Here is a 12,098-nt window from a genome sequence, read left to right as displayed (position 1 = left end):
GCATTTCTAGTGTCCACATTTTTAATATGATTCTGGCAGTGATGCCATCATGCACATTCCCTTAATTTTTCTTAAACTATAATTTCTGTGATATCTAATCTTCGATGAACTGCTTTATGCCTAATCCAGTTCTCATATCAATAAGCTAAAACTCCTGCCAATGAAAAAGTTGTAAATTTATAGCACAGCGTCATGGATGGGCTAAGGATTTTTTTTTCTACACACACACATATTGTTTATTTATTTTTACAGGTCTGGAAACCCTGCTCTAGAGACCAAGCATGGAACTTTTTCAAATCACTTCAGGCTTCCAATAAGAAGGGCAGCAGGCATGGATGCAACAAACATCCATGCCTACAGTGAGATTTGAACCTTTCAGCCTGTTGGTTGGAGAGCAGATATGTTAACCACTCAGCAAATTATGCCTAAATGGCTGAAATGTCTTACTTGTACTATAGATTTTCCACTAAGAATGCAGCTAAAGTTTTTCAATATTCTATACATTTTCATAGTTTGACATTGTATTTTCCATACTGAATTTTTATGAGCAATTATTCTGTTTAGTCAGAGGACCCTGAAGATGTGTGATATATGCAGGAATGTTTCTTCACCTACATAAAGTAAAAAACCAAGTCTTTTGATATCAGGTTATATCATTTTCTTTCATAACGTAACACACACAGATGTGAATGACAATGGAGATAGCATGCATTTTAGTCTCAAACGTGATTTTACAAACCATCTTCATGTCATCTTTAATTCTAATTGCTAATTAATAACCTGAATATTGACCATATATCACTATGCCATGTCTCAATTACCAAATAATTGGAATGCTTAAGAGTTCTCTCTTGCACCTTGGGCACCTTTCCAGCCTTACAAAAGTTAAGTAGAAATCTCTATTATTTTTCCATGGTTAATTATCTGTTTCTGTTCAGTAAGGAGATTCCTCAGCACATTCCCTTTTATATATAAATGGATAAATTGTCAACTCTATTTAAATCATATTAGATAGAATCTTCTGCCCTGAGCCCTCTGAATTCTGATGAGGAACAACAACAAAACATTTCTATCTTTATATATGAAAATTTCTTGCTGAAAAACATCTAATCCAGCTACCTTTAACATTTCAGGTTTCTGATGACTTTTTCTCATCATCATCATCAAATTCCTGCCATGTACCCTCAAGGGGTGTACAGGATATGATAGTACTACATGAAAAAAATTACATCATTATTAATTTCCTATCTACAATTTTCCTCCAAATCAGCCTGTCACTTGTCAAGACTCCAACATTATCAGATCTTATATTTCTATCGTCTAAGGCACTTTGTACTGTATCAATCCACCTATATCTTGGTCTTCCTCTGGGTCATTTTGCTGCCAACCTGGCAGAGAACACTTGTTTTGCTAATCTTTCCTCGCCCATTCTGTTTAAGTGACCATACCACTTGAGATTAGCTCTGCTAACGCATTCCTGGATGCTGACAATGTCAAGTTCTTTCCTAATATCCTCGTTTTTAATATGACATTGCCATTGATGCCATCTGTTCACGCCTATAATCTTTCTCAGCCCCCCCCCCGTTGTTTTTGCCAGGGGGGAACCAGGGCGAACAGGGAAAAGTCAGCTACTGGAACAAATCTGAAAACAAACCCCAACTCAACATCACCAGAGTTAAAGATCGGTACTATCAACGTAAGAAGCCTGTAGTGGCAAAGAAATGGAGCTAGCTGAGGAGTTAGATAAGTACCAGATCGACATAATACGGGTGACTGAAACAAAAAAGACCAAAACTGGTGAGATCTTTCTGAGCAATAAATACAAAATGTTATATTCAGGCAATGACAATCAAAGAAAAGAAGGAGTAGCCATAGTATTCAACACAAAATACGAGGCTAATCTTCTTGAATGGCAGTCGGTCTCAAGTAGAGTAATGTGAGCAAATATGAGAATGGGGAACTGTACAATGAGACTTATTTGTGCCTATGGTCCCACAGAAGGTTCTACTAAGGTAGAAGTGGAGGAGTTTTCTGAGGCTTCAGAAAAAGCAACTGACACAATGAAATAGGAAAAGTTGGTCCTTGTTGGGGATCTAAATAGCAGAGTAGGAAATGATTGTGAGACATACAAAAATATTTTGGGAAAATTTGGAGAAAAGAGCAAAGCTAATAATAATGGCAAATATCTGTTGGATTTCTGCTCAGGACATGGACTAGTTATTACTAACACCATGTTCCAACATAAAAATGTGCACAAATTAACATGGAGAGAAGAGGCAAGGAATAAGAAAAGTCTCATTGACTACGTTATTGTTGATAGCGATGTTTTCTCCCTGGTGCAGGACACCAGAGTGTACAGAGGATTTGAAATTGGAAGTGATCACTATTTAGTCTTGAGCAGGATAAAATTGAATTTCATATTGAAAAGAAAAACATGTAAGAAAGTTTTAAAGCGAATAAAAGTTGAGCAGCTCTCAGATGTGAACTGTAGACTAAAATACACAAAGATTATTGAAGAAAAAATGAAAGAGTTTGAGAACAGGAATCAAACCTTGGAGATTCAGTGGCAAACTCTGAAGAAAACATTGATTGATTCTGCCAGAGAGGCATGTGGTGAGGTTGTCTGTAAAGATAAAAAAATCAGAACTCCCTGGTGGACACAGGAAGTTAATGAGGCAGTGAAATTAAAGAAGAAAGCATATCAGAAGTTCCTGTCAAATAAGTCAGCTTGTGGTCTTAGAGAATATAGAGACAAATGCAAGAATGCTAAACACTGTGTAAAACTAGCTAAACAAAAGTCATGGGAGGACTTTGGCAAGAATATAGAAAATAAATATCGAGAAGGTGGCAAAATATTCTGGAGGTTGTTGAAGAAGCTTAGGAATGAAGGAAAGAGTGCTGTAAAAGGAGTTAGAGATGATAAAGGTGACATGAAAATCGGAGAAAAAGATATCCTTGAAGTATGGAGTAATTACTTTGAAAAACTGCTAAATGAAACAAGCAGTGATGACAGCACAGTGGTAAAAAAACACTGACCAGACATGCAGTCAGGGATACATATCCATACTTGCAGTAGAAAAAGCCATCAAAGGTTTGAAATGTGGAAAGGCAGCAGGAGTAGATGATATTCGACCAGAAATGCTGAAGTATGGTGGTATAAAAGTCTTACAGTGGCTGCACTGCATAGTTCAGAAAGCATGGACAGAGGGACGAATTCCTGATGATTGGAGTAGAGCTCTCATAGTACTCATATATAAAAAGGGAAATAAAACTGAATGCGAGAATTACAGAGGTATTTCCCTACTGAGTGTTCCTGGCAAGATCTATGCAAGTATACTTGAGAAACGGTTGAGAAGAATTGTGGAAGAAAAGCTTGATGAAGAACAAGCTGGATTCAGGCCAAATAGAGGCTGTCAGGATCAGATCTTCACTTTACGACAAATTGTCGAGAAAGCATGGGAATATAACAAAGATCTGTATTTAAGTTTTGTCGATTTGGAAAAGGCATATGACAAGGTGCCAAGAGAGAGAAGCTATTCAATACCGCTGCAGTTATATGGTGTCAATGGGGTATTATATCAAGCAATACTTAGTCTTTATTTGAGTTGTAAGTCAGTAGTTAGAATTGAAGGAAGTACAGGAAGATGGTTTAATGTTAAATCTGGTGTGAGACAAGGAAGTACATTATCCCCTGTGTTATTCATTATCTATATTAATCACATTATGAAGGAAAGTGGTATTAAACATGATATCAAAATTGGAGATGTTAATGTCAGCTCTCTGCTTTATGCGGATGATGTTATACTTCTAAATAAATCCGCTACAAGTCTGCAAGATTCTCTGACTAAATTGAATAGCTGTTGTAATAGATATGGTATGAAGGTCAGCAATAAAAAGACAAAGACAATGAAAATATGCAGAATCATTGAAAATGTCAACTGTGTTGTGAATGGAGAACCTGTGGAACAAGTAAAACATTTCAGCTACTTAGGCACGATTTTTACTGAAGATGGTAAATTAAATATAGAAATAGACAACAGAATCAGCAAAGCTGGTATGGTGGGAAGTCAGTTGAATAAATTCATATGGAATAAGAGAGAAATTAGTCGGAACACTAAATTAGCTGTATACAAGACAGTGTTCAAACCAGTTTTAACTTATGGATCTGAGAGCTGGGTCAGAAGTAAAACACTTGACCAAAGACTAGAGACCGCAGATATGAGAGTCCTGAGAAAGATTATAGGCGTGAACAGATGGCATCAATGGCAATATCATATTAAAAATGAGGATATTAGGAAAGAACTTGACATTGTCAGCATCCAGGAATGCGTTAGCAGAGCTAATCTCAGGTGGTATGGTCACTTAAATAGAATGGGAGAGGAAAGATTAGCAAAACAAGTGTTCTCTGCCAGGTTGGCAGGAAAACGACCCAGAGGAAGACCAAGATATAGGTGGATTGATACGGTACACAGTGCCTTAGACGATAGAAATATAAGATCTGATAATGTTGGAGTCTTGACAAGTAACAGACTGATTTGGAGGAAAATTGTAGATAGGAAGTTAGTAATGATATAATTTTTTCACGTAGTACTGTCATATCCTGTACACCCCTTGAGGGTACATGGCAGGAATTTGATGATGATGAGAACAAAAGGGATCTAAGGATGAAGCTTATTTTTCAAAATGGGTTAGAAAATTTGGAAATCATATTTCTGCTCAAGAGACTCATACCTAAAGATAATCAAAAAAAGTAGCATCAAAATACAAACAGACAAGCATGCAAAACTAAGTAAGTCTACACGGGAGTGGGATTCACTTAGGATCAAAAGTATGCCATATATTAATTGAAAAGAACATATGCTGTATACAGGATATAAAATTTAAATATGTTTAAACTACAGTTATATTTTGGAAAATTCTAGGTAGATCACCTCTAAACTTCTCAGAAACCTCAAATGATCTGCTGACCATATTGAGAAATAAAGACAGTTCAATGACATTAATTCAGTGAGTTTAACTAGTACTGCATTTCTTCATGATAAAACTGAAGAGATTCCCCAAATGGGATAGTTTCCATTTATTTCAGTGCTTTTCCACTTGCTGAGAACCTAACATTAGGAGACAAAAGCTTTTTACATACATAGAGAGGTCTATAATTTAATTGTACTCACCTTAAAACATTAAACTTTGGAAATTTGATGACATTTTTAATCAATACTGTAAAGTCCTCAGTAAATGGGAAAAGAGTAAGATTATTCTTCCTAGTGCAAAATAAAATAATCTGAAGTTAGAAATTGAGAAATGCATAAAAATTCATCTACATTTGAAATTAGATCAGGATTTTTATATATGTACGAAATGTTTATTTGTTAAATGTAGTTTACCTAGATCTTTGTTATATTCCCATGCTTTCTCAACTATTTGTTGTAAAGTAAAGATCTGAATAGCTTTTGAATAGCTTCTCTCTTGGCACCTTGTCATATGCCTTTTCCAGATCGACAAAACTTAAATACAGATCTTTGTTGTATTCCCATGATTTCTCCACTATTTGTCGTAAAGTGAAGATCCAATCCTGACAGCCTCTATTTGACCTGAATCCAGCTTGTTCTTCACCAAGCTTTTCTTCCACAATTCTTCTAAACCGTTTCTCAAGTATGTTTGCATAGTTCTTGCCAGGAACACTCAGTAGGGGAAATACCTCTGTAATTCTCACATGCAGTTTTATTTCCCTTTTTTATATATGGGTACTATTAGAGCTCTACTCCAATCATCGGGAATTTGTCCCTCTGTCCAGGCTTTCTGAACTATGCAGTGCAGCCACTGTAAGACTTTTATACCACCATATTTCAGCATTTATGGTCGAATAGCAACTACTCCTGCTGTCTTTCCACATTTCAAGCCTTTGATGGCTTTTTCTACTTCAAGTATGGATATGTATTCCTGACTGCATGCCTGGTCAGTGTTTTTTATCACTGTACTGTCATCACTGCTTGTTTCATTTAGCAGTTTTAAAGTAATTACTCCATACTTCAAGGATATCTTTTTCTCCTGTTTTCATGTCACCTTTACCATCTCTAACTCCTTTTACAGCACTCTTTCCTCCATTCCTAAGCTTCAACAACTTCCAGAATATTTTGCCACCTTCTTGATATTTATTTTCTATGTTCTTGCCAAAGTCCTCCCATGACTTTTGTTTAGCTAGTTTTACACAGTGTTTAGCTTTCTTATATTTGTCTCTGTGTTCTCTAAGAGCACAAGCTGACTTATTTGCCAGGAACTTTTGATATGCTTTCTTCTTTTCCTTCATTGCCTCTTTAACTTCCTGTGTCCACCATGGAGTTCTGATTTTTCTATCCTTGCAGACAACCTCACCACATGCCTCTCTGGCTGAATCAATCAGGGTTTTCTTCATGGCTTGCCACTGAAACTCCAAGGTTTGGTTCCTGTTTTCAAACTCTTTCATTTTTTCTTCAATAATCTTTGTGTATTTTAGTCTACAGTTCACATATGTGAGCTGCTCAACTTTTATTCGCTTTAAAACTTTCTTACATGTTATTCTTTTCAATACGAAATTCAATTTTATCCTGCTGAAGACTAAATAGTGATCACTTCCAATTTCAAATTCTCTGTACACTCTGGTGTCCTGCACCAGGGAGAAAACATTACTATCAACAATAACGTAGTCAATGAGACTTTTCTTATTCCTTGCCTCTTCTCTCCATGTTAATTTGTGCACATTTTTATGTTGGAACATGATTTTAGTAATAACCTGTCCATGTCCTGAGCAGAAATCCAACAGGTATTTGCCATTATTGGCTTTGCTCTTTTCTCCAAATTTTCCCAAAATATTTTTGTATGTCTCACAATCATTTCCTACTCTGCTATTTAGATCCCCAACAAGGACCAACTTTTCCTTTTTCATTGTGTCAGTATGGTAGAAGTGGAGGAATTTTTTCCTCCACTTCTACCATAGTAGAGTCTTCTGTGGGAACCATAGGCACAAATAAGTCTCATATCAATTCCCCTTTCTGATATTTGCCCACAATACTCTACTTGAGACTGACTGCCATTCAAGAAGATTAGCCTCGTATTTTGTGTTGAATACTATGGCTACTCCTTCTTTTCCTTGATTGTCATTGCCTGAATATAACATTTTGTATTTATTGTTCAGAAAGATCTCACCAGTGTTTGTCTTTTTTGTTTCAGTCACCCCTATTATGTCGATCTGGTACTTATATAATTCCTCAGCTAGCTCCATTTCTTTGCCATTCAGGCTTCTTATGTTGATAGTACCGATCTTTAACTCTAGTGATGTTGAGTTGGGGTGTGCTTTCAGATTTGTTCCGGTAGCTGACTTTTCGCTGTTCACCCTGGTTCCCTGGCAAAAACAACGGGGTCCTTGTTTAAATGGGCGATGCCCCAGCCGGCATGAAATTTTGTCATGTTGTACCATCATTTTCTATATTGGTTTAAGCCAATAAGAATACAATTTGGTCGGCTAAATCCCAAATTGCCAGCCCATCCTTGTTCGTTCAGTATCCAGGTAGATACTCAACAGGGTGCACCACAAGAAGGTGAGGACTGGACATTAGGTCAGAAGCCCTTGTCAGTTCTCCGCATTCCTTTAAAGGCAATGTGGAGGTCTCCTCTCAGTTATACAGCTTTGATCCTTAGACAATATTGGAGTAACATAACCTGATCATTGTAACTTGATGATCAGGTTATATTACAAGATTATACTGATAATAGTTCTGGTTAACCAGATACCTTGTTTTATCGTTGTTTCCCATATTTTAATAATCTGATCAATATATACATTGAATAGTGTTGGAGATGAAATATATCTCCAACAACTTTGATTAATTTCAATCCCTTTTCTTAATTTATTACTGTATACCTATCATACCTCTTTTTAAATTCATTCATAGTTTAAGTATTCGCCATCCCCTCCCACTCCTCAGTAACTCATTCAACTCATTTGTATTCTCATGCCTTTATTGATTACCCTTTTATTTAAATCCAAAAACGATTCCTTGTTTTTACCCCATCTGCCAAGGATTTGAAAAATTCTTATATCTGTCTAAAAAATTCCTTTATCAACTTATACTTTTTCTGCTGTAATCTACAAATCTTATTCATATAGCCAGTATTCTATATATATGTGTGTGAGTGTGTGTGTGTTACTTTGTATAGCTTACACCAAATATTATGGATTTTTCATTATACTCCATAATTTCTTTTCTATGTATTTTATCAAAAGTTCTCATAATCTATAAATTAGGACAAATGAGTTTTCAAATTAAAAAAAAAATTTTTTTTTCCAGTAATTTGTTTTAAAACATAAATAACTGTCTATATACAATCTTTCATGTCTGAAACCATTGTTTTTTTTTGAAAGTAGATTTTTGCAATATTTTTCCAATTTGCATAAATATTTCATAATCAGTATTCTCTACATTCCCTGCCCTAAAACAGCATCCTATCAGATATACTAGCCTATTAATTTCAACTTCACACCACACGGATTCAAAATCTGTGCGTGCACAATCAACTTCCACACTTCGTGGACACAATTCCTCTGCAATCATTAACAGCACCCCCCCCTCCTCCTCCTCCTCTTTTCACATTCCTATCCTTTTGAAGATTATATATCCTTCCATTTCTAATCCCAACATCACATCCTCCTCAGACAACCAAGTTTCACTTGTTTTTATCTTTGAGCATAACTGACTCAATGCAACAAATTCAACTCTTGTTTAGAATATTCCTTACATTTGTGTACAAACGTTATAATCCGTGTCTTCGAGGCCATTCTACCACCATTAACATTCTCTATTCTAGCTGCTATACAGCTTCTCTCTTCAGTCTGACCACTCCTGTTTCCCCGATCCTGACTCTGATTTCCATTCCTACCTCTCTCATTCTTACCTTTACACATTCCATCACCTTGTTCTGCTGCAACCACATCTTCAACCTTGTATCCATCTTATTCCTGTCATACAATCCATTTAGTTGTGCTATTCTGCTTCACAAGTAGACTCTGATCATTTAATGCATTAACTTCTTCACTCTGTGCCTTCTCAAAAAACAATAGCCTTTATAATGCCCAACATCAAACCTATTCAAATGCAATCCATCAACTTTAAACCACTCCAATTTTTCTTAAAACTGACCAATAGATTTACAAACTGAATCCCCTTTGCCTCACACAACTTAGACATCTTACTATTCATTGTGTCTGCTCTCCTTCTCAATTCACTACTGTCATATATGTTAATGACTTTTCCAACAGCATAATTATCCTTTACCTGCTGCAACAACTTCCTCAAGTCTCTACTGAATTATTTTTTTCACCAACGAAGTCATTTGTGCCCATAACTACCACTAATTTTGATGCCTACTCTTTCCTTTTCTGCAACGCATCAGTTATTTGTTTCATTGTTCTGCCAGTTTTGTGCACTTTATTAATCATCACATATCTAATAATCAAGTCTCCATACAGTGATATATGACTATCCTTTGACTCTTTCTCATTCTCCTCCTCATTAGCCAATCTCTTCTTTAGATGTTTAATATCCTCTTCCAGATGTTTCGTTCCACTAATTCTTGCTTAAGTTCTTCTTCTTCAAAATATCATACTGATATAAACGATGCAGTGCAATATATAGAAGGAGGCAAGTATCAGGAGAATTGGAAATGAAAGAATCAGAGGTGTATCATGTGTTGATTGGGATAGATGTTAATAAGGCTGTGGAAATGGATGACATATCACCACATATTCTTAAAGAATGTGCATAACAGTTAGCTATGTCCTTGACCCGGTTATTTAATGGCAGTCTTGCTGTGGGCAAGGTTCCTAATGAGTGGAAAGAAGGCAAAATAGCACCACTCCACAAACATGGTTCTAGGACAGGAGTTTCTAATTATAGACCAGTCTGTATAACTGCAGTTTTAGTCAAAGTGTCAGAGAGATTGGTTAGGAATAGAATGCAAGATTGGGTTGATGGATAGCATTGTTCATGATGGTCAACATGGTTTTGTAAAGGATAGGTCCTGATTTAGCAATTTACTTACATTTTATGATAGGGTAATGGGTGTGTTAGGGAGCTAACTAACAAATCTTGCAAAAGGATAAGCTCTCATTACATTGAAGATACCAGTGGAAACATCCTAATGGAGAAAGACAAAAATAAGGGATGGATGGGTAGAATATTCAAAGGAACTCTACAATCATGATAGAATAGATAAGCCAATGCAAGAAGATTTGGAGGGACCTACTATTCTTACTTGGGAGTAACAAATACCATTAGGAAACTGAAACCAGGAAAAGCTCCAGGAATGGATGGAATTATGGCAGAATATCTAAAGGCTTTAGATGATATGACTATAAGATCACTGACTGACATATGTAACAAAATATATGAAACTGGATACCTACCAAAAGATTTTAAGCACTCAACGTTCCTACCAATACCTAAAAAATCGAAGACAATCAAATGTGAAGAATACAGAACAATCAGTCTGATCAGTCAGATAGCAAAAGTTATGTTATATATCATCCTAGAAAGAAATAAACATAAAATCAAAATGGAAATTAATGAAACACAATCTGGTTTCCAGGAAAATAAAGGAACTAGAAAAGGACTTTTCAACATTAGAACTATTATGTAAAGATTCATATTTATGAATTTAGGGACACAAAACACACGTGTCGAAAAGATTATTTTACTGATTAATAATAAAATAACTTTACGTTTTGACCCCTGTATTGAGGTCATCTTCAGAAGGATACATGTGTATAAGAACAAGCTACATGCTGTTGCACTCTAAACAAGTAAATTACATCTACGTTGTGAACTAATCTTTTTTCTTAGCCTGCCCTCTAGTGATAAAAAAATAAATAAAATAAAATAAAAAATAATAAATTAAAATAAAAACTACAATAAACTCTGCTAAAGTCCTCACGTACTAGGATTCTTCTGGAATTATACAGTTTATATTGTTATATTATGATTATCTTCTGGATTTGTACAGTACAGGTTGCTATTGAATGTTCAGGAGGAGGAGGGGAAAAAAAAAAAAAAAAAAAACACTTCAAGTCTTCTTGTATTGAGAGTTTTCTTCATGGTTGCTATGAAGGTTGAGATGGGTCCTCCACATTCTTGGAATTGTTAGACCATCATTTTTATTCAGATTCGGATCATGTTTGAGCATTTCACATGCTTCCTTGAATTTCCGCTCGAACCACGTTTTGGTGCGGTGTAGGGACTTGGTACCTTTCCAGTCAATTCTGTGGTAGGTTTGGAGTGCGTGGTCAGAAAGGCCGGTTTTTCCAAAATGGAGGTATTTATTTTATGTGACGTTTGTGTTCATCCTTTCTGATTGGGATGGTTCGCCCTGTTTCCCCTATGTGTGGTATGTTACATGTACAATCTATTTTGTAAACCCCTGGGTGGGCTAAGTGTGGCAGGGGATCCTTGGAAGAACTGAGTAGGTGTCTTAATTTTGTCGGGGGTTTAAAGGTGGTTTTGATGTTGTATTTGTGTATTGTTCTATTTTTTCTGAAATGCCTCTAACATATGGTATAGTAATAGCATTCTTGAAATCTTTTTTGTTATTAGTGGTATCACTGTGGAGGATCTTGTGAACGGTTTTTATACTGTATCCATATTTTATAAAGGTATGTTTGATGGTCTCATAGTCATGGTTAAGAGCTTGTTCATTTGAACAAATGGTTTGAGCTCTGCGTTTAAGGGTGCTTATGACCCCTAGTTTTTGTGTTGGGTGGTGATAAGAAGTTTTGTGTATGTACTGGCCTGTGTGTGTAAGTTTGCAGTAAACTGAGAAGGAGAGACAGCGTGAAGGAAGACGTGTGACAAGTGTGTCTCTAGGAACGGAAGAGAGTTGTTTTTTTCGATTTCAATGGTGAATTGGATGCGTTTGTGTTGTTTGTTCAGGTGGCTAAGGAATGTATCTAGTGCTTGGCGGCCGTGGGGCCAAATGGCGAAAATATTGTCGACATATCTGAGCCAAATTTTGGGCTTTAGGCACGCCGATTCTAGAGCTCGTTGCTCAAAATCTTCCATATAAAAGTTCGC

General features: G+C 36.1%; 1 protein-coding gene across 2 annotated transcripts in view; it reads right to left on the bottom strand.

Moving 5' to 3' along the window:
* LOC150092924 (P2X purinoceptor 4-like) overlaps positions 1-12,098 on the bottom strand; it is a 199,423-nt gene that overhangs the window by 86,474 nt on the left and 100,851 nt on the right. For both annotated transcript variants that reach the window (XM_090413399.1, XM_090413400.1), the window contains exon 6: positions 5,172-5,261. In XM_090413399.1, coding sequence (XP_090269525.1) covers positions 5,172-5,261 — 90 coding nt within the window. The remainder of the gene's footprint in view (positions 1-5,171; positions 5,262-12,098) is intronic.

This window comes from Typopeltis vanoorti, chromosome 24, assembly GCF_054136105.1.
Source record: "Typopeltis vanoorti isolate ZY-2024b chromosome 24, IOZ_Tvanoo_1.0, whole genome shotgun sequence".
Lineage (NCBI taxonomy): Eukaryota > Metazoa > Arthropoda > Arachnida > Uropygi > Thelyphonidae > Typopeltis > Typopeltis vanoorti.
Note: the sequence above shows the minus strand (reverse complement) of the source record. Positions and strands in the feature narration are given on the sequence as shown.